Here is a 22,613-nt window from a genome sequence, read left to right on the forward strand (position 1 = left end):
CGGAATATGAAAATGCTGAATCGAGTAAGGTTTGGGCCTGGATGACAAAATGTCACTGCCCATCCTACATCTCTCGTTCCTGTAAGTGCTTCTTGGCTAAGGCAGAAAACACCCCCCCCTTTTCTTTATTCCTTTTGTGTGGAATGTGATCCTTGTGTAACACGGAGTAAATCAAGGACTTTGGGGGGATGAAGCTGCCCAGATCTGTCCCAATTCTCAGAGCGTAAGGGAGAGAAAAAGACTCAATTTGTCGGCGCCTGAACTCGCGACCTCTTTGAGAACATTCGGATCCGAGGACTGTGTGCTCAATCCGTCCTTGTAGCTGATGAATCATTCGGGCCACCGTCAAAGGCAAGAGAACGGATCCGATCAAGCGTTTGGAAGGCTGCTCCTTTCTACCTGTGGGAAGGACGGCAACGTTGGAATTAAGTAAAAGATTGCTTTTATTGCCTCAGAACTTTGGCCCGAACCAATAGATTGGAATTCAATCACAAGTCGTCTTTTCAGCCAAACTTCATAACAGAACATTTCCTCAGGGGAAGAGGTTTCCTTGAGAGGTGGTGGGCTCTGCTTCCTAGAAGGTTTTAAAACAGAGGCTAGACGGCTGTCTGTAGCACTGCCGGGGGAAAGTTTTAAGTCGATTTAAGTGTCCGAGGATCTCTCCCTTTCTGCTGTAGCTGCAGGATGCAGCCACCAGCTGCAGGATATGGGGCCCTGAGGGCCCATTAGAGGCTGGTGGGTTAGAAAAATAAGAGTTTTCCTCTTAGTTTTAGCCTTTGTCTCCTTGCTGAGTGACCAAAGGGTCAGCAAGAATATTTTGGAACCCTGGTGGACTTGGCCAGACCATCCCAGGAGGGAGAGCCTGAGGGACTCTGGATCATTTTTGGCTTCTTACAATACACCTGAAGGTTAAGGTATTAGTTAGCTTTGAAGCTTTTGTTATTCTTTAATCACATTGCGTTGGAGGCTGGCCCGCACGGTTAAAATAAACCTTTGTTTAAATCTTTTGTTATGTCAGTAGGGTTGCCCAGTCCAATTCAAGAAATATCTGGGGACTTTGGGGGTGGAGCCAGGAGACTTTGGGGGTGGAGCCATAAGCAAAGTTGTGACAAGCACAATTGAACTCCAAAGGGAGTTCTGGCCATCACATTTAAAGGAACCGCACACCTTTAAAATGCCCTCCCTGTATTAGAAATAATGAAGGATAGGGGCACCTTCTTTTGGGGCTCATAGAATTGGACCCCCCTGGTCCAATATTTTTGAAACCTGGAGAGCATTTTGTGGAGAGTCATCAGATGCTATGCTGAAAATTTGGTGCCTCTACCTCAAAAAACAGCCCCTCCAGAGCCCCAGATACCCCCAGATCAATTCTCCATTATACCCTATGGGAATCAGTCTCCATAGGGAATAATGAAGTGCCCGGCAGACAGTCTAACTCAGCTTAGAGGGAACACCGATACGGCATATCCAAACACAAAGGTGGTAAGGTGGGGGATCTTCCAGTGGTCCATGGGTCATGATGTGAACAGTGACTGTTTGTTTCTTGGGCTCTTTATTTTAACGAGTTTTTTTTTCTAAAATCCATTTTTAGCCTCCAGCTCACACATTTTTGTCTTCGCGAGAGCCAGTTTGGTGTAGTGGTGAAGTGTGTGGACTCTTAACTGGGAGAACTGGATTTGATTCCTTACTCCTCCACCTGCAGCAGCTGGAATGGGCTTGGGTCAGCCATAGCTCTCGCAGAGCTATCCATGAAAGGGCAGCTTGTGGGAGAGCTCTCTCAGCCCCACCCACCTCACAGGTTGTCTGTTGTGGGGGAGGGAGATAAAGGAGATGGTGAGCCGCTCTGAGACTCTTCGGAGTGGAGGGCGGGATATAAATCCAATATCTTCATCTAACTCACAGGGTGTCTGTTGTGGGGGAGGAAGGGAAAGGAGATTGTGAGCCGCTCTGAGACTCTTCGGAGTGGAGGGCGGGATATAAATCCAATATCTTCATCTACCTCACAGGGTGTCTGTTGTGGGGGAGGAAGGGAAAGGAGATTGTGAGCTGCTCTGAGACTCTTCGGAGTGGAGGGCGGGATATAAATCCAATATCTTCATCTAACTCACAGGGTGTCTGTTGTGGGGGAGGAAGGGAAAGGAGATTGTGAGCCGCTCTGAGACTCTTCGGAGTGGAGGGCGGGATATAAATCCAATATCTTCATCTACCTCACAGGGTGTCTGTTGTGGGGGAGGAAGGGAAAGGAGATTGTGAGCCGCTCTGAGACTCTTCGGAGTGGAGGCGGGATATAAATCCAATATCTTCATCTAACTCACAGGGTGTCTGTTGTGGGGGAGGAAGGGAAAGGAGATTGTGAGCCGCTCTGAGACTCTTCGGAGTGGAGGGCGGAATATAAATCCAATATCCTTCATCTACCTCACAGGGTGTCTGTTGTGGGGGAGGAAGGGAAAGGAGATTGTGAGCCGCTCTGAGACTCTTCGGAGTGGAGGGCGGGATATAAATCCAATATCTTCATCTAACTCACAGGGTGTCTGTTGTGGGGGAGGAAGGGAAAGGAGATTGTGAGCCGCTCTGAGACTCTTCGGAGTGGAGGGCGGGATATAAATCCAATATCTTCATCTACCTCACAGGGTGTCTGTTGTGGGGGAGGAAGGGAAAGGAGATTGTGAGCTGCTCTGAGACTCTTCGGAGTGGAGGGCGGGATATAAATCCAATATCTTCATCTAACTCACAGGGTGTCTGTTGTGGGGGAGGAAGGGAAAGGAGATTGTGAGCCGCTCTGAGACTCTTCGGAGTGGAGGGCGGGATATAAATCCAATATCTTCATCTACCTCACTGGGTGTCTGTTGTGGGGGAGGAAGGTAAATGAGATTGTGAGCCGCTCTGAGACTCTTCGGAGTGGAGGGCGGGATATAAATCCAATATCTTTATCTACCTCACAGGGTGTCTGTTGTGGGGGAGGAAGGTAAAGGAGATTGTGAGCCACTCTGAGACTCTTCGGAGTGGAGGGCGGGATATAAATCCAATATCTTCTATCTTCTAGAATTTTTGCTCACCAGACTCTGCAGCTGAGAGGGAACGCTCCCCAGTATCCCGCCTGAGCTTTTGGCAGGGTCCCCCGTGATGTCCTGATGGGTCAACTGGGGAACTGCGGACTGGACTCCAGCACAGGGAGGGAAACGGGTTGGAGAACTGCACCCACTGAGTACTTGTCAACGAGATTCCGTCTGATTGTAGAGAGGTATCCCGTGGGGAGGGGGCAAAGAGCTTGGTTCTGGTCCTTTTCGATGTTGTTATAAATGGATAAGGAGGGGGAGGGGGACAACTCAAGACATTTGCAAATTGCCCCCCAAATTGGGAAACCCCTCTTCGCCGCGAAGACAGAGATAGAATTCAATGAGATCCGAACCTATTGGGGAAATGGATAGGATGCAATGCAGGAAGAATAAGGGCAGAGTTCTACATGTGGGTAACAAAACCAAGAGACACTCATGCTGGATTGGGGGGGTGGCACTTCGGGGTAGTTGTGTGTGTGTGAAGAAGATCTTGGTTACAGGTGGACTGTAAGCTAGATATGAGCAGTCCTTTGGTTTGCATTGCCTACCTCTGCGTTAGGATTGCCAATCCCCGGGGGGGGGGGCGGGCAGGAGATCCCCTGCTTTGAAGGTCCTCCCCCGTTTCAGGATCATCAGAAAGAAAGGGGCGGGGAGGGAAATGCCTGCTAGGTGCTCCATTATTCCCTATGGAGACCGATTCCCATAGGGTGTAATGGAGAATTGCAGTTATCTGGGGCTCTGGGGGGGCTTGTGTTTTGAGGTAGAGGCACCAAAGTTTCAGCAGAGCATCTAGGGCCTCTTCTCAAAACACCTTTCAAGTTTCAAAAAGATTGGACCCGGGGGTCCAATTCTATGAGCCCCCAAAGAAGGTGCCCCTGTCCTTCATTATTTCCAATGGAGGGAAGGCATTTAAAAGGTGTGCAGTCCCTTTAAATCTGTGTGGCCAGAATTCCCCGTGGAATTCAATTATGCTTGTCACATCCTTGCTCCTGGCTCCACCCCCAAAGTCTCCTGGCTCCACCCCCAAAGTCCCCAGATATTTCTTGAATTGGACTTGGCAACCTTACTGAGCTACCAAAAGTGATCTTCCCTCAAAAGCAGGTGATGTAGCAAAACTCTTTCTGGAAAGGGCTGTTTCTGACTGCTGGTGTGTGGGATGTTGGGAAGGATAAATTCTCCTGTACTAGGGTTGCCAGACTCTTAAGATCTCTAAGAGACAGATTTCAATCCCAAGGAGAAAATAGAAGATGATGATACCGGATTTATACCCCATCCTCTACTCTTAATTTCAGAGCAGCTCACAATCTCCTTTACCTCCCCCCCCCCCCTCACAACAGAACTCTGTGAGGTAGGTGGGGCTGAGAGAGCTCTGGCAGAAACTGCTCTTTCAAGGACAACTCTGTGAGAGCTCTGGCTGACCCGAGGCCATTCCAGCAGCTGCAAGTGGAGGAGTGGGGAATCAAACCCGGTTCTCCCAGATAAGAGAGCGCTGGCTGACCCAAGGCCATTCCAGCAGCTGCAAGTGGAGGAGTGGGGAATCAAACCCTGTTCTCCCAGATAAGAGAGCTCTGGCTGACCCAAGGCCATTCCAGCAGGTGCAAGTGGAGGAGTGGGGAATCACATCCGGTTCTCCCAGATAAGAGAGCTCTGGCTGACCCAAGGCCATTCCAGCAGCTGCAAGTGGAGGAGTGGGGAATCAAACCCGGTCCTCCCAGATAAGAGAGCTCTGGCTGAATCAAGGCCATTCCAGCAGCTGCAAGTGGAGGAGTGGGGGAATCAAACCCGGTTCTCCCAGATAAGAGAGCTATGGCTGACCCGAGGCCATTCCAGCAGCTGCAAGTGGAGGAGTGGGGGGTGAAACCCAGTCCCCCCAGATAAGAGTCCGTGCACTTAACTCCCCCGCCCCAAACTGGCTCTATGGGGACTCTATGATATCAGAAGGTACAACTAGAAGGTCCAGTCTCCAGACCACTTTGGCCAACCAGACCAAGGGGTGGACCTGGGAGGGAATGTATTATGCAGAGAGTTCCTCAGCTCTGGAGCCCATTGGCTGATCTTGGGGACAGTGGGACTCTCTCTCTCTCTCGGTCTAATCTGCCTTGCAGGGGTGTTGTAAGGAACAAACAAACGGAGGACTGGATAAAAAAGGTAATAAGTAAGCTAGTCGTTCCAGGATTCTCAGCAAGGATCCTCGCAGGCCATTGACAAAATCCACTCCCGTTCTTCTGAAGAACGTACAGGCAAAAAATACCCTTCTTATTTTTACTCTCTCAACCTGGAGCGGACAAAGGGGCTGCTTAAAGTCTACCAAGCAGTAACTAAGCTGTGTTAAGCGGTCTTGTTGACTAGGTGGGGGGCAGTCCCCAGGTGGGGGGCAGGGGATCCTCCAGTTTGGAGGCCCCACATCAGAAAGCAGGGGGGGGAGAGATGTCTGCTGGACACTCCATTATTCCTTATGGAGAACGATCCCCATAGAGTATAATGGAGGATTGGTCTGGGGGGGCTGTTATTTGTGGTAGTGGCACTAAATTTTCAGCATAGCATCTGGTGCCTCTCCCCAAAAGACCCCCCAAGTTTCAAAAAGGTTGGACCAGGGAGTCTAATTCTATGAGCCCCTAAAGAAGGTGCCCTTCTCCTTCATTCTTTCCGATGGAGGGAAGGCATTGAAAAGGTGTGTGGTCCCTTTAGATGTGATGGCCGGAAGTCAATGATGCATGTCACAGCCTTGCTCCTGGCTCCACCCCCAAAGGCTCCTGGCTCCACCCCCAAAATCCCCAGATATTTCTTCAATTGGACTTGGCAAGCCTATTGTGGGGACGCTGCCTCAGAGATCGATTTCGACCGGCGCGCACCAGCCTGCAGTCACTCCTCTCGGATGCTTAATGTTTAGAGATTAAATTTCTGATTGAATGGCCTTGAAAATCTGCCTGCCTCCCTTTTTGAGTAAGTGGGAAACGCACGCACACCAAAAAAAAGCCCAAACAAATCTGAACGCGGCCTCCAGTAATTCAATTAAAGTCAGCCTTTAATCTCTCCTCATTCGGAGATCACAGAAGTCAGCATGAACGGTAATAAACGTGCTCAATATTTGCCCAAGCTTTTTAGAATGAATAATTAAATTGACTTTCTCCATTAAACCTGGCCCAGTTAAAGCTTTTAATGCAAGAAAGGGACTTAATGGCACCGAGTCATTCTTCTTGGAAGCCTTTAAGGCACCTCTGGATGAAAATGTTGTTTCTCGTATCCTTCTTTGCAGTGACAGGGACGCAGAGAGAGACACAGAGGTAGGGTTGCCAAGTCCAATTCAAGAAATATCTGGGGACTTTGGGGGTGGAGCCAGGAGACTTTGGGGGTGGAGCCAGGAGACTTTGGGGATGGAGCCAGGAGACATTGGGGGTGGAGCCAGGAGATATTGGGGGTGGAGCCAGGAGGCATTGGGGACAGAGCCAGGAACAAGGGTGTGACAAGCATCATTGAACTCCAAAGGGAGTTCTGGCCATCACATTTAAAGGAACCGCACACCTTTTTAAATGCCTTCCTTCCATAAGGAATACTGAAGGATCGGGGCACCTTCCTTTGGGGCTCATAGAATCAGATCCCCTGGTCCAAACTTTTTGAAACGTGGAGGGTATTTGGAGGAGAGGCGCTGGAGGCTATGTTGAAAATGTGGTGCCTCTGCCTCGAAACATAGCCCTCCCCGGCTGGGACTGATGGGAGTTGTAGGCAAAAAAAACACCTGGAGAGCTACCGTCGGTCACCCCTGATATAAATAATTGAATTTCTAAGGATTTGAGGTTAATTCAACATGAATGCGTGGATCTCTCCTCCAGTCCCACCTGGGGATTAGCAACCCTAGACAGAGGGAAGCGTGCGAGAGAGAGCTCTCTTGTGGGCCTTTGTTTGTATTTGCCTTCATCGGGACACTCTAGATCAGGGGTGGCCAAACTGTGGCTTTGGAGCCACATGTGGCTCTTTCACACGTATTGTGTGGCTTTGAAGCTCCCCCCGCACATCGGCTGGCTTGGAGAAGGTATTTGTCTCTTTAAATCACTAAGCCAGGCCAGCCTGCAGTTTGGAGAATGTATATAAAATTGCTTTATTTCCACCTCTCTCTCCCAATCTTCCTTTCTTCTTCCAAACATCTGACGTTCGTGTCTTTTAGCTTTCAGACATCTGACATTTATTCTATGTGGCTCGCAAGTTTGGCCACCCCTGCACTATACCAAACTCCAGTTACCTCTTTGAAGGGCAGCTTGCTGAAAAGAAGTGCGTTGAAAGTAGAAACCCAAAAAGTTGTCGGTGTTCAGGTTTGGGAACTGTGTACCCCCTGCCCTAGGCATCTGTGCTCAATGGAGGGAGCGAAGGTAGGGCCGCCCACCCCACAGGCAACTCAGCCTCGATGGCCGACCAACTCTGGGCTTGTGAAGGTTGCCTGTGACCTGGCGGGAGACCAGGTGGAAAGGGACATGAGAGGGGGCCATCGCTTTGGCCAACTGACGTCACTGCTGGGGATGAACTCAGAAGGGGATGAATTCATTGCGTCATCGTGATGCTCTAGGATTCACCAGCAGCTCTATCATCTAACCATAGTTTCCAGTGAATTCAAGAGCATTGCTCTGATGCAATGGCGTCACTTCCAGATTTGCCCCGGAAGTGATGTCATGCTATTAGAACAAAGGAGGTTTTTGCCTCAGTCTCTCTGTCCTGCTATAGAGGTGTCCTGCTATAGTGGGAGGCCTATTATCTCCCCCCACCCCCAATGTATGTCTTCCTCTTCCCCTCCTGCTCCTCCATTTTTGTCTCTATGCCTTAGATCAGGGGTGGCCAAACTGTGGCTAGGGAGCCACATGTGGCTCTTTCGCACATATTGTGTGGCTGTTGAAGGCCCCACTGCCCCATAAGCTGACTTGGAGAACGCATTTATCTCTTTAAATCACTTCTCCGAGCCAAGCCAGACAGCAGCTTGGAGAATGCATTTAATGTTAAAGTTGCTTTCTTTCAACCTCTCCCTCCCCCAGCAGGCTTCCTTCCAGTTTGGTGTAGTGGTTAAGTGCGTGGACTCTTATCTGGGAGAACTGGGTTTGATTCCCCACTCCTCCACTTGCACCTGCTGGAATGGCCTTGGGTCAGCCAGAGCTCTGGCAGAGGTTGTCCTTGAAAGGGCAGCTGCTGTGAGAGTCCTCTTAGCCCCACCCACCTCACAGGGTGTCTGTTGTGGGGGGAGAAGACATAGGAGATTGTAAGCCACTCCGAGTCTCTGATTCGGGGAGAAGGGCGGGGTATAAATCTGCAATTCTTCTTCTTCTTGTCTTGCTGCTCTCAAACATCTGATGATTATTCTACGTGGCTCTTATGTTAAGCAAGTTTGGTCCCCCCTGCCTTAGACCAAGGGTCTCAAACATGCAACCCGGGCTGAATCAGGCCCCCGGAGGGCTCCTATCAGTTCCCCAAGCAACTGGCTGTCGTCTGCCTCCTTCTCCTCCTCTCTTGCTTCCTTCTGCATCTCAACTTGCTTTGCAAGGCTTGCTCAATTGCACAGGAGCTACAGAGCAAAGCCACAATTTTTGCAATTGGCTGAGGCTCCTCCTGGAGGGAAAGAGCCAGAGCTTCATTTGCCCAGTTCTCTGGATTGCACAGGAGAGATACAAAGAAAGCACCTTTAAGACCAATGAGTGCTAATGTATTAAGTTTGTTTAGTTAATTTTTTTTTAGTTGTGTTTGTCTGTGTCCTTTAAAAACTTTATATCTCTGCTATATAATCTTAAATAGGCGCACACATGGTCTGGCCTGATAAGGTCCGGCCCAGCCCATCAAGGTCTCATTTATGTCAGATCTGGCCCTTTTAAATAAATGAGTTCGACACCCCAGCCTTAGACATACCTTTTGTTCCAGTTGTGTTTCAGACTGGCTCCGGGGGTCCATGCCAGCAAACGACTCTGGTTTCGTACAGACTATTCCGTAGAAGTGCTCCAGCGCTCCATTTGGTTCTGGTCTCAGTCTTGCCAAGATCTGCGTGTCAACTTTTGGTGCCCCTTGTGCTAACAGTTGGCAAGATGCTCTACAGTAACCTCTGGACGAAACCTGTTGGCTAGGGATGCCAGCCTCCAGGTGGGACCTGGGGATCCCCCCTGAATTACGGCTCCAGAAGACAGAGATCAGCTCCCCTGGAGAAAATGGGTGCTTTGGAGGGTGGACTTTGTGGCCTTGTACCCCATTGCTTTTCCTCCCCAGGATCTACCCCCAAATCTCCAGGAGTTTCCCAGCCTGCATCTGGCAACCATACACCCTCTTCCCCTTCCAGTGGCCAAGGAGGCCCTGGCAAGTCTCACGTCGGCAGTGAGCAGAAGTGCCGCCATCTTGGAAGTGCCGTTCCTATAACAACCATTGCTACTGAATGAGGGCTGGGTCCTAGGATGGGCATATCACGGAATGGAGTTTGTTGCTTCTCGAAGGCCACGATCCCCTGTACACCTTCGTGAGAAGAAGCGCCGTTGAAGCCAGTGGCGGTTACCTCAGGGCACATACTCGTAGCTGAGGGCTGTAAGTTGCCAACATGAGGAAGGGAACTTTGGCTCGCCTCTGGACGGCTCCGGTTTTGAGGAGACCCAGCACAAAGGCACCTTTCAGCTTTCAGACACCGACTTTTCCCACATGGGCTACAGCCAGAAAAAAAGAATAGCGCGGCTTCAAAGTTGGCTTGGCACAGGAAAGCATTTTTGCCTTTACCCTCGTGGGCCTGCACCTGCCTGAAACAACTGCGGATCACGCGGAGGTAAGGTTGCCAGTCCCCAGTGGGGGGAAAGGGATCCCCTGGTTTGCCCCCCCACCCCCATTTCAAGGTTATCAGAAAGTGGGATGGGGGGGGTCGAATGTCTGCTGGGCACTCCGTTGTACCCCACGGAGACTGGTCCCCATAGGGTATACTGGAGAATTGTTCTGTGGGGATCTGGGGCTCGGGGGGGGGCTTTTTTCTGTGGTAGAGGCAGCAAATTTGCAGCATAGCATCTTAGCAAGTTTTAGAAAGATTGGACTGGGGGTCCAATTCTATGAGCCCCCCCAAAAGATGCCCCTATCTATTATTTCCAATGGAGGGAAGGCATTGAAAAGGTGGGCAGTCCCCTTGAATGTGAGGGCCAGAACTCCCTTTGGAGTTCAATGATGCTTGTCACGACCTTGCTCCCAGCTCCACCCCCCCAAAATCCCCAGGTGTTCCCAGAGTCGGACCTGGCAAACCCTCCTTTGAGGAAGAGACATATATAAACACGACAGAGTGGCAGAAAAGGGTGCCTCTTGTCAAGCACGGTTATTTACCCATTAAAATGGCTGAATGACACCTCTCATCTATTTTGGTCCAAGGAAAACTGGAACTGTCTTGTCGTAAAGGAATGCTTTCTCTGGGTGGGGCAACTCTCGAGTCACTTCTTACCGTGCAGACCCAATGTTTGGCCATAAGAACGGAACGACTGCCTGGCTGTGGGTAGATTTTGGTGCCAGGGGATCGGTCACAGAATTGCAAACGTCCCCCACGCAGCCATTAAGTGGGGGTTGCTTTCATTGTGGTCCAGTTCTCCCAGGTAACTTGTAGAGCCCCAAATATCGCTTTGGGAATGTTCTTATTCTCTTTGGTAATCCAGCTCTTGGCAGGAGATTCCAAATATTACCGTGAGCTTGACACGGTGGAATCGTAACACCAGGGGGGCGGAATTCTAGCAGGAGCATATTAGGCCGCACCCCGCTGCGTTGGCCAATCCTCCAAGAGCTTACAAAAAAGAGTCTTGGAAGCTCTTGGAGAATTGGCTATAGCAGGGGGTGTGGCCTAATATGCAAAGGAGCTCCTGCTAGAATTCCACCCCTGGTCCCCCCTTTCAGCTGTGGATTACATGGAGCCACAGCACTCCCCCTGGTGGGCTGTTTGCTCCACACTACCCAACCTGTGTGTGTGTGTGTGTGTGCTGGGAATGACACAGACACAAGCCAATAGGCACTGATTACCTTTGGTTTTTCAAAGACTCTGTAGCCATGAAGGTACATTGCATATTTTAAAACAGGGGTGACAAACATGTGGCCTGAGGGCTGAATCAGGCCCCCACAGGGCTCCTATCAGGCCCCCGAGCAACTGGTGGTCATCTGCTTTTTTCTCCCTCTCTCTGGCTTCCTTCTGCGTCACAGCTTGCTTTGCCAGGCTTGCTCAATCGCACAGGAGCTGCAGAGCAAATCCTCTATTTTCTCCATTGGCTGAGGCTCCTCCCTTGGAGAGGAAGGGGTGGGGAGGCAGAGCTTGCTTTGCCAGGCTCTCTCAATTGCACAGCAGAGCTACTGAGCCAAGCCTCTCTCCCTTCTATTGGCTGAGGCTCATCCCCCTCCTGGTCCCCTGGGGAAGGAGAGAAAGAGCCAGAGCTTCCTTTGCCCAGTTCCCTGCATCCCATGGGAGAAATACAGAAAAAGCAGCTTTAGGAGTGAGTGCTGTTTTAAGCATGTTTTAAGTTTGTTTATTTAAAAAAATCTTTAATTTTGTTTGGGTCCTTTATAAAGTTTATATCTCTGCTACCTAATCTTAAATAGGTACACGCATGGCCCGGCCCGACATGGCTCAGCCCAACGAAGTCTAATATATGTCAGATCTGCCCTTCATAACAAATGAGTTTGACAACCCTGTTTTTTTAAAAAAAAAAGTGCTTTAACAGTGAAGGCAGAAGCAACGTTTGCGGTTACAACAGTTTCTTCACCGGCAGTGTGAGCCCAAGTTTGCGAACAACCTCACATATGGTATGTCAACCTTTCCTTCTCTCGCGGTGCATTTGGACTTTTAAAAAACATGTTCAAACTGCGACTGCCTATAAACAGCCACAGATTTAGGAATTATCCCAGAACAGCTTGGTGGGAGGAAAAACGCCCTGTGGACGTCATCGGCATTAGCCAATTGATGCCAAACTCCAGGTAAGACCTGGCGTTCTCCCAGAATTACAAGTGATATCTCCACATTACAAAGATTTGTTGCCCTGGAGAAAATGGCTGCATTGGAGGGTGGACACTCTGGTGTTATATCTTGTGGAGATCTGTCCCTCCCCCAACCCCCCCCCCCAACTCCTACCCCAAATCACCAGCCGTTTCCCAAGCCACAGTTGGCAACCAAACCTCCCCACATCTCCCACTGAGAATCTAGAGAATTTTTTTTGACCCATAAGAGAAAAAAAGATCAAATACGGAAAAGGTTTCCAAATTCACCTTCTTTGCTATAAGCCAGGCTTTTTTTTTTGTAGCAGGAACTCCTTTGCATCTTAGGCCACACCCCCATGATGTAGTCAATTTTCCTGGAGCTGACAGTAGGCCCTGTACGAAGAGCCCCGTAAGCTCTTGGAAGATTGGCTACATCAGAGGGGTGTGGCCTAATAGGCAAAGGAGTTCCTGCTACAAAAAAAAGCCCTGGGTATAAGTACCGCTTATTCTTAATTGAAGGTACAGTCTGTTTTTTATATCCTGTAAATCCTGTTCTTTTGCTCCCAAGTACAGTAAACGAAAGTAACATTTCTTAAATTTATTTGCATTGCTTCCTCTCCCCTCGTTGACTTCAGAAATCGCCTTCCTCCCTTTGGGCTGTAATTGTGCACTTCAGTTCCAATTATTGCAGCATTTCACTTGAATTCCATAAGGAACGCAAACGGAAAGGGGGAAGGATCGTCGCTCAAATATATGCAAAAGGGAAAAAAAAGGACAGATCCGTACCAAGAAGATGAAGAATGAGAATAACTTATTATTATTATTATTATTAATATTATTATTGCACTGGCTACATTTCAGTAGTGATTTTGGTTTTTCATTGTTTCCTGTAGCGAGGACATCGAAAGAAGTGTAGAAGCGGGAAGAGGGTATCGAGAAAAGAAACACCAAAATATTACCTGGGACAGAATTTTGACGCTGGCCGGTTGAGACAAAACCAGGTCAAGGTATTTTGTCGCCTCAGCCAAGGTACATCCGTTGTGTTTTCCTACACTGTTGCTAAGATGTGGCACCGATATAGATCAAGGAGACAACTTCTGTTTACCTCCTGCGCTGCTAATGGCTGGGAGCATGCTGACCACGTGGGGGTCTTGCTGCCTTGTGTCCCCCCCCCCCCAAAAAATCCATTGTTTCATCGGGTTAGCTGAAGAACTGGCCGTGGGGAAGAGGGAGGGAGAATCAGAGAAGGGGCGTTTTCCCACATAGCTTACCTCGGAGCAACGTCCCTCTTCACCGCGCAGCGTCTGCGCAGATTTTGCACCAACTGCTCCGCAGAACCAGGAAGAGCCGCAGCTTTTGCGTCGCATATGTAAACTGGTTTTTAGCGGTTCACATCTGCGACGCAAAAGCCGCGGCTCTTCCTGGTTCTGCGGAGCAGTTGGTGTGAAATCTGCGCAGATGCTGCGTGGTGAAGAGGGACGTTGCTCCGAGGTAAGCTATGTGGGAATACGCTTAAGGTCTTTGTTGGGGGCAAAAAAAGAGAAAAATGTCCAAAACATAACAGCAAGCTTTTGCTATTACAGTTCCACTTAAAAAATCTAACATTACTCCATCCAGTTGAAAAAACTTCTGTTGGTTAATGCAATTTTTTTTTTTAAAAAATTCTATTGAAGGGTAAGGGATAAAACAGGCCCCAATCCATTTGAAAATCGTTGCGACGGAGACTGCAGTTCTAAAGACCCTGGTGAGACCAAATGCAAAACTCACTGAGGGGGCTTCTATCCAGTAAAAACGATCAGCGCTCTACTCCATGGGACAAGTTAAGTGGCAAGTCGCTAAGTTAAGCCCCGTGGGTTTTAGAGAGGTGGGAAGCTCTTAACTTCGGTTGGATTGGGGCCGCCGGACTAACGTCTGAGTAAACCTGCGCGGGATTGAATTGCAAGCCTGACCAAACAACAGCAGGGGATCCAAAAATGGAGCTTTTATCATGGGATTTCAAGAGGACTTAGGTGCAACCAATGGCTCCTGGATCGGAGTCATTGCTTTTTATAAAAAACATGTGCATGATGAAGAAAAGAGCTTCCATGTGAATACTTGTGAGCATGTGTGTTTGTGGGTGTTGTGTGGTGTGGTGCTGTGTGTGTGTGGCTTTTTATGTTATTTTTTTTCCTCTTTTTATTTCTCAAATACATTATTTTTTCTATTTATAATAACTGCTGATATACAGACAATATACAAATTCCATTTTTTCCTGGGCACTTCAGCTTTCCGTGACAACTCCCGTGCAATTAATAAAAAGTGCCTTTTTTTGAAAAGTCAAAAAAAGTTTTTTTTTTTAAAATCCTATTTTTTTTTTTTGTTTCTTTAAAAAAGATAAAACAAAGGCCCGAAACCCAAATCAATGTGATCCAGGCCACGCCAGAAGGAAGGGAAAGGGGGGAGGGAAAAGAACACTGGGAAAAGGTACTCCGTGTACTGCACAGAAAGGAAAATATTCCCCTTTCTTTTACCCTGAACCGTGGTGCTGTTTTCAAAACCAGCTTCTCTTTGATTCTTTTTTGTTTTTTAAAAAAAAAAACAAAAAAACCAAACCCCCAACAACAAAACCTTCACAGCGCTTTGAAGAAACGTTTTGGAATCAGCCACGGAATTCTGGCTTTTCAATCGTTTTCCACCTTTGGTGGCAAGCCCTTAAATGCTCTCGCTAGACCTCCCCCCCTTGGAAGCTATACCGGTTCGTCAACGGGTTCATCTGTCAGAGGGACTGTGGGGACCGGCCCGTGTTTCCGTAGGGGGCTTTTTGTCCCACCGAGAAGTTCTCGGTTTCTCTCAGGGTCGGTGCTTTGAGTTTTCAAATGGTCCATCTTTTTCGGCTCGGGGGCCGTGGCGTTTTCAGATGGGGTATCCGCCGAGGGGAGAACCACCAGGCCACTGTCCGAGAGGCGGTCTGAGAGGCTGCCGGCCGAGCTGACATCGGCCTGTTCGTAGGAGAAGTTTGGGATTGTCAGGTGCTCCCCTCGGCAGATTGGGGGAGGGCGGCGTTCCACCTTGGCGGCCTGCTCTCCAGGCTGGTTGTCAGCAAGCTCCAAAGAGTCCCTGTAAGCGGTGGACTCGCAAGATGGCGTCCTTCTCCTCAGCAAGCTGTTCTCGGATGCTTTGGTTCGCGCGGATGCATTGCTTTCTTCCTCCATGGGAGGATCTATAGAAATGCAAGGGGGGCTCATTTTCTTCTTCCGCCGCACCCCGTGGATGTACTCGGACTCGACGTGGAGAGGAACCCGCTTCCTCTCCTCGGTGGACTCTGTGAAGCCACGCTCGCCGTCGGTGATGGACGGGCAGATCTCGATGGAGTGCCGTCTTTGTTCATCTGCCCAGCACGGCTTGGCCAAGAACCCGCGCGTGTCCACGCTGTAGAACTTCTTCAAGTCTTTCTCTTTGACGTTCCCCCCCGTCAGGCTGGTGGTACTGCCATTCTTCGGGGGGAAAGGGGACACGGGGGGCGAGAGGAAAGGGGAGTCCGAGAGGTCCCCGCTGTCTTGCCGGTGGGCCCACTCTCTCGCGGAGCTGTTGATGTGACTGACCTCTTCGTCGGCCAAGTCAGAGGACTCGAAGAGGAGACTGTCGGAGTTGCTGTTGCGACTGGAAGGCCGGCTGGGGATGCTATGCTGATGGAAGGTGTGCTTGTGGGTACTGATGCTCGTGGGCCTGTGGGGTGAAGCAGGGGGGAGCGGAGACGCCCCAGGCAGGGACACAGGGGGCGGAGGGAACAGAGGTGGGCCCAGGGTGCTCTGGGACAGCTTCCGGGTAGGTGGGTTCTCGCAGGTCTCCGCTGTCTTGCTCCCATTGGGGTCTGCGTTCTGACCATCCAAAGAATCCCTTTGGACGGCTTCCTACCACACCAAGAGAAGAGAACAAGGACTTAAAACTCAGCGGTGGGGGAAAACCTGGAGTTCCTGGGCCGAGAGAAAAAAATTGGGGTATTTTGATTATCTCCCCGGTTATTGGGGTGGCCATGCCAGTCTGCAGCGGAAGAGCTAGATTCGAATCCAGTCGCACCTTAGGGAGCAATAAGAAATTTGAGGTATGAGCTTTCGAGCATCAAAACTTCATTTCTCAGATACCCGATTTAGGGAGCGCTGACTCTTGAAAGCTCATGCCCTGGAAAACTTCGGCTTCCCTAAGGTGCTACAGGGCTTTCAAGCACATGAAAGCTTACATTGGTGGATCATTCTAGCTGGGACTTTTTTTGTAGCAAAAAAGCTACAATGTCTTTGAAGGTTTTTTTTTGCTACACTTTGCATATTAGGCCACACACCCTTGATGTAGCCAATCCTCCAGGAGCTTACGGGGTTCTTCTTTCAGGGCCTACTGTAAGCTCTGGGAGGATTGGCTACATCAGGGGCGTGTGGTCTAATACGCAAAGGAGTTCCTGCTACAAAAAAAGCCCTGATTCAGGCAGGGTAGTTGTATCAATCCACTATAGTAAAACAAAAATCCCAGTGGTACCTTGAAGATGTGCAACACTGACCCCATCGTGATCTTTCACGACTCAGAGCTCTGCAGAACCAAGCTATGGCTCACCAAGGTTCACTAGGTGCAACTGGACTTCTGGATTAAGAACATTCAGAAGAACATCAGAAGAGCCCTGCTGGATCAGACCGGTGAGGGTCCAGCTCATCCAGCATCCCGTCTCACACAGTGGCCAACCAGTTCCTCTGGAGGGCCAACAACAGGGCAGAGAGGCCGAGGTCTTCCCCTGAGAAGAACATCAGAAGAGCCCTGCTGGGTCAGACCAGTGAGGGTCCATCTAGTCCAGCCTCCTGTCTCACACAGTGGCCTCAATCAGTTCCTCTGGAGGGCCAACAACAGGGCAGAGAGGCCGAGGCCTTCATAAGAACATCAGAAGAGCCCTGCTGGGTCAGACCAGTGAGGGTCCATCTAGTCAAGCCTCGTGTCTCACAGAGTGGCCAGCCAGTTCCTCTGGAGGGCCAACAACAGGGCAGAGAGGCCGAGGCCTTCATAAGAACATCAGAAGAGCCCTGCTGGATCAGACCGGTGAGGGTCCAGCTCATCCAGCATCCCGTCTCACACAGTGGCCAACCAGTTCCTCTGGAGGGCCAACAACAGGGCAGAGAGGCCGAGGCCTTCCCCTGAGAAGAACATCAGAAGAGCCCTGCTGGATCAGACCAGTGAGGGTCCATCTAGTAAAGCCTCGTGTTTCACACAGAGGCCAACCAGTTCCTCTGGAGGGCGAACAACAGGGCAGAGAGGCCGAGGCCTTCCCCTGAGAAGAACATCAGAAGAGCCCTGCTGGATGAGACCAGTGAGGCTCCATTCAGTCCAGCATCCCATCTCACACAGTGGCTGACCATTTCCTCTGAAGAGCCAACAACAAAGGCCGAGGCCTTCCCCTGACGTTGCCTCCTGGCTCTGGGATTGGGAGGCTTACTGCCTCCAAATCTGGAAGTTTCCCTCAGTCGCCAAGTCTACTAGCCACAGACAGACTTCTCTTCTACAAATCTATCCGCTCCTCCTTTAAGGCTGTCAGTGCCTGTGGCCATACCTACATCCTCTAGCAACAAACCCTCCATTTTTAATCACTCTCTGTGTAAGAAGAAGATGAAGATATTGGATTTCTATTGGATTTCTATCCCGCCCTCCACTCCGAAGAGTATCAGAGCGGCTCACAATCTCCTTTATCTCCCTCCCCCACAACAGACACCCTGTGAGGTAGATGAAGATATTGGATTTATATCCCGCCCTCCACTCCGAAGAGTCTCAGAGCGGCTCACAATCTCCTTTCCCTTCCTCCCCCACAACAGACACCCTGTGAGGTAGATGAAGATATTGGATTTATATCCCGCCCTCCACTCCGGAGAGTCTCAGAGCGGCTCACAATCTCCTTTCCCTTCCTCCCCCACAATAGACACCCTGTGAGGTAGATGAAGATATTGGATTTATATCCCGCCCTCCACTCCAAAGAGTTTCAGAGCGGCTCACAATCTCCTTTCCCTTCCTCCCCCACAACAGACACCCTGTGAGGTGGGTGGGGCTGGAGAGGGCTCTCACAGCAGCCGCCCTTTCAAGGACAACCTCTGCCAGAACTATGGCCATTCCGGCAGGTGCAAGTGGAGGAGTGGGGAATCAAACCCGGTTCTCCCAGATAAGAGTCCGCACACTTCCCCACTACATCAAACTGGCTCTCTTGTAAGAAGTCTTTCCTTTTGTCCATCCTGAACTTACTGCCTGTGAGTGTAACTGGATGTCCTCAAGTTCTAGACGTTCAGGAAAGAGAGACTAAGTTATCTTGGTCACCTCTCTCCACTCCGGGCATAATCTGATAGCCCTCTCATGCCCTACCGTAACTGCCTTTTTTCTAAAAAGAATATACTTTTTTACTCTGCCAAAGAAAAAATGGACAACTGCCATTTACTCCTCAACAGGGACCTGAAGTGGCTTACAACATTCTCCTCTCCTCTATTTTATCCACACAACAACCTTGTGAGGTAGGCTAGGCTGAGAGAACGTGACTGGCCCAAGATTGCCCAGCAAACCTCCACAGTAGGGGTGGCCAAATTTGCTTAACATAAGAGCCACACAGAATAAGCATCGGATGTTTGAGAGCCACAAGAGGGAGGGAGGGAGGGAGAAGACTGCAGATTTATATCCCACCCTTCTCCCTGAATCAGAGTCTCAGAGTGGCTTACAATCTCCATTATCTTCCTCCCCCACAACAGACACCCTGTAAGGTGGGTGGGGCTGAGAGGGCTCTGACAGAAGCTGCCCTTTCAAGGACAACTCCTGCGATAGCTATGCTAACCCAAGGCCATTCCAGCAGCTGCAAGTGGAGGAGTGGGGCATCAAACCCGGTTCTTCCAGAGAAGAGAGCTCTGGCTGACCCAAGGCCATTCCAGCAGCTGCAAGTGGAGGAGTGGGGAATCAAACCCGGTTCTCCCAGATAAGAGAGCTCTGGCTGACCCAAGGCCATTCCAGCAGCTGCAAGTGGAGGAGTGGGGAATCAAACCCGGTTCTCCCAGATAAGAGAGCTCTGGCTGACCCAAGGCCATTCCAGCAGCTGCAAGTGGAGGAGTGGGGAATCAAGCCCGGTTCTCCCAGATAAGAGAGCTCTGGCTGACCCAAGGCCATCTCAGCAGCTGCAGGTGGAGGAGTGGGGAATCAAACCCGGTTCTCCCAGATAAGAGAGCTATGGCTGACCCAAGGCCATCCCAGCAGCTGCAAGTGGAGGCGTGAGGAATTAAACTCGGTTCTCCCAGATAAGAATTCGCTCACTTAACCACTACACCAACTGGCTTTCAAGGAAGGAAGGAAAAGAGATTGGGAGAGGGGGAGGGAGGGAGGAATAGGTGGAAAGAAAGCAACTTTAACTTTAAGTGCATTCTCCAGGCTGCTGGCTGGCTTAGCGAAGTGTTTTAAAGAGACAAATGACTCCTCCAAGCCAGCCAACGGGGCAGTGGGGGCTTTGAGAGCCATACAATAGGAGCCACATCTTGCTCCAGAGCCGCAGATTGGTCACCCCTGTTTCACAGCATAGCGGGGGATTCAAATGGTTTCATACCTGTCTACACAGCAGCCTGTTGAGACTGGGGGAGCGAGATGCGGCATGTGGGGGGTGAAGCTTCCACAGGGCCCCCGCGTTGTGGTGCGGAGGTGGGGTTGTCGGGCGAAGGGTCTCCCTGGGAACGGTCAGAGAGGAGCACGTCTCCACAGGCTGGGAACGGATGGAAGTGATGGATCCTGGGAGAGAGAACGTCCTGTTAGTCTGAGGACTAGAGGGAGGGCGGGCTGCAGATATTCAGCCCATTCACCACAAATAGGCTTGCCAGTCCCCAGGTCCCAGCGGGGGTTTTCCCGCTTTCCCAGGCACCTTCCCGCCCTGTCAGCTGGCCAGCAGGGGGGAGGGAAGCTCCGCCCCCCCCAGCTACCATGTGCCTTTCCCCTTCAGAATGCTAGGCGAAAGTTTGCCAAGGCTTCCTTTGTGTGTCTGTGTCTTTAAGGATGAAGCGGGGGGCGGGGTGAGCCGGCAGAACAACATGGCTGCTCCCAGGAGCTGTGAAAGCAGCCCAGACCTTCCGTTGGTTATACAAGCTTTTCAGAGGTCATTTGCATAGGAAAGGGTCAACTCGAACCTTTGGTTTCCCTGGGTTATTGGAAGTTCAGCAACTTGTGAGTAAATTGCCTCAGTGAGACCACACAAGTGTGGGATTGCAAACTGTTTCATTTTTGCTTCTGTGTGTGTGTGTGAGTGTGTGAGAGAGAAAGAAGAGAGAGAGAAAGAAGAAGAAGATGAATGCAGATTTATACCCTGGCCTTCTCTTTGAATCAAAGTCTCAGAGCGGCTTACAATCTCCTAAATCTTCTCCCCCCACAACAAACACCCTGTGAGGTGGGTGGGACTGAGAGAGCTCTGACAGAAGCTGCCCTTTCAAGGACAACTCTGCCAGAGCTACGGCTGACCCAAGGCCATTCCAGCAGGTGCAAGTGGAAGAGTGGGGAATCAAACCTGGTTCTCCCAGATAAGAGAGCTATGGCTGACCCAAGGCCATTGCAGCAGGTGCAAGTGGAAGAGTGGGAAATCAAACCCGGTTCTCCCAGATAAGAGAGCTATGGCTGACCCAAGGCCATTCCAGCAGCTGCAAATGGAGGAGTGGGGAATCAAACCCAGTTCTCCCAGATAAGAGAGCTATGGCTGACCCAAGGCCATGCTAGCAGGTGCAAATGGAGGAGTGGGGAATCAAACCTGGTTCTCCCATATAAGAGAGCTCTGGCTGACCCAAGGCCATCCCAGCAGCTGCAAGTGGAGGAGTGGGGAATCAAACCCGGTTCTCCCAGATAAGAGAGCTCTGGCTGACCCAAGGCCATTCCAGCAGCTGCAAGTGGAGGAGTGGGGAATCAAACCCGGTTCTCCCAGATAAGAGAGCCCTAGCTGACCCAAGGCCATTCCAGCAGCTGCAAGGGGAGGAGTGGGGAATCAAACCCGGTTCTCCCAGATAAGAGAGCTCTGGCTGACCCAAGGCCATTCCAGCAGCTGCAAGGGGAGGAGTGGGGAATCAAACCCGGTTCTCCCAGATAAGAGAGCTCTGGCTGACCCAAGGCCATTCCAGCAGCTGCAAGGGGAGGAGTGGGGAATCAAACCCGGTTCTCCCAGATAAGAGAGCTCTGGCTAACCCAAGGCCATTCCAGCAGCTGCAAGGGGAGGAGTGGGGAATCAAACCCGGTTCTCCCAGATAAGAGAGCTCTGGCTGACCCAAGGCCATTCCAGCAGCTGCAAGTGGAGGAGTGGGGAATCAAACCCGGTTCTCCCAGATAAGAGAGCTCTGGCTGACCCAAGGCCATTCCAGCAGCTGCAAGGGGAGGAGTGGGGAATCAAACCCGGTTCTCCCAGATAAGAGAGCTCTGGCTGACCCAAGGCCATTCCAGCAGGTGCAAGAGGAGGAGTGGGGAATCAAACCCGGTTCTCCCAGATAAGAGAGCTCTGGATAACCCAAGGCCTTTCCAGCTGCTGCAAGGGGAGGAGGGGCGAATCAAACCTGGTTCTCCCAGATAACAATCCACGCACTTAACCACTCTACCACACTGGCTTTCCACCAAAGAGAGAGAGAGAGGGAGAGAGAGAGATGAGTTGCAGCTGCTTGGATGAGGAAATGAAGCATGTGTTCAGGGGAACTGCACTGCTGTGTTTTTATTTATTTTAGGGGAAGTCTCCTGGCTCCACCCCCAAAGTCTCCCAGCCCCACCCCCAAAGTCCCCAGATATTATCTGAGTTAGACTTGGCAACCGCAACCACCAACCTCTGGGCGACTTGTGCAGGTAGGCCTCCAGCTCCACCTCCTGGAGCGGGTACGGGGCTTTGGCTGGGATCACCGGCCGGAACATGTAGCTGTCATTGGGTAAGGAATGCATCCTGGCCACGGAGATCTTGCGGACCATGAGAAGCTTCTGGGGATCCCTGCTGGGCCTGAGGCTGGTGACAGCTTCCTGCAAGAGCGGCAAGAGCAGGGGAGGCGGGGTTAGAAGAGAAACAAGGAGGCCTCACGTTGGACGTTCTCCGATGCCTTCTTCCTCATGGCGGTCCAGTTTGCTTAGCAGGGCATGTGGCTTGAACATATATGAACATATGAAGCTGCCTTCTACTGAATCAGACCCCCTGTGAGTCCATGAAAGTCAGTATTGTCTACTCAGACTGGCAGCGGCTCTCCAGGGTCTCCAGCGGAGGTTTTTCACGCCTGTTTGCCTGAACCCTTTTTAGTTGGAGATGCCGGGGATTGAACCTGGGACCTTCTGCTTTCCAAGCAGATGCTCTGCCGCTGAGCCACAGCCCCATTCATGGCTCTCCAAGGTCTCGAGCTGAGGTTATTCATGCCTATTTGCATGGACCCTTTTTAATTGGAGATGCCGGGGATTGAACCTGGGACCTTCTGCTTTCCAAACAGATGCTCTACCACTGAGCCACCACCCCTCCCCTACATACGAAGCTGCCTTCTACTGAATCAGACCCCCCTCAATCAATCAAAGTCAGTATTGTCTACTCAGACTGGCAGTGGCTCTCCAGGGTCTCCAGCGGAGGTTTTTCACGCCTGTTTGCCTGAACCCTTTTTAGTT

The 22,613-nt window shown here is 50.7% G+C and overlaps 1 protein-coding gene and 1 long non-coding RNA gene across 2 annotated transcripts in view; one reads left to right on the forward strand and one right to left on the reverse strand.

Moving 5' to 3' along the window:
• Nucleotides 1-673: 673 nt before the first annotated feature.
• LOC132588136 (uncharacterized) lies at nucleotides 674-14,318 on the forward strand. The gene is made up of 4 exons (XR_009556492.1): nucleotides 674-914; nucleotides 9,288-9,828; nucleotides 12,887-13,022; nucleotides 13,667-14,318. It is a non-coding gene; the product is annotated as an uncharacterized LOC132588136 (long non-coding RNA).
• The window catches only part of CACNA1H (calcium voltage-gated channel subunit alpha1 H), a 251,909-nt gene continuing 242,788 nt past the window's right edge, over nucleotides 13,493-22,613 (reverse strand). The window contains 3 exon segments of the mRNA XM_060260465.1: nucleotides 13,493-15,883; nucleotides 19,570-19,748; nucleotides 21,803-21,989. Of these exon segments, the coding sequence (XP_060116448.1) occupies nucleotides 14,720-15,883; nucleotides 19,570-19,748; nucleotides 21,803-21,989 (1,530 nt within the window). The 3' untranslated portion in view covers nucleotides 13,493-14,719.

The sequence above is a fragment of the Heteronotia binoei genome, chromosome 20, assembly GCF_032191835.1.
Source record: "Heteronotia binoei isolate CCM8104 ecotype False Entrance Well chromosome 20, APGP_CSIRO_Hbin_v1, whole genome shotgun sequence".
NCBI lineage: Eukaryota > Metazoa > Chordata > Lepidosauria > Squamata > Gekkonidae > Heteronotia > Heteronotia binoei.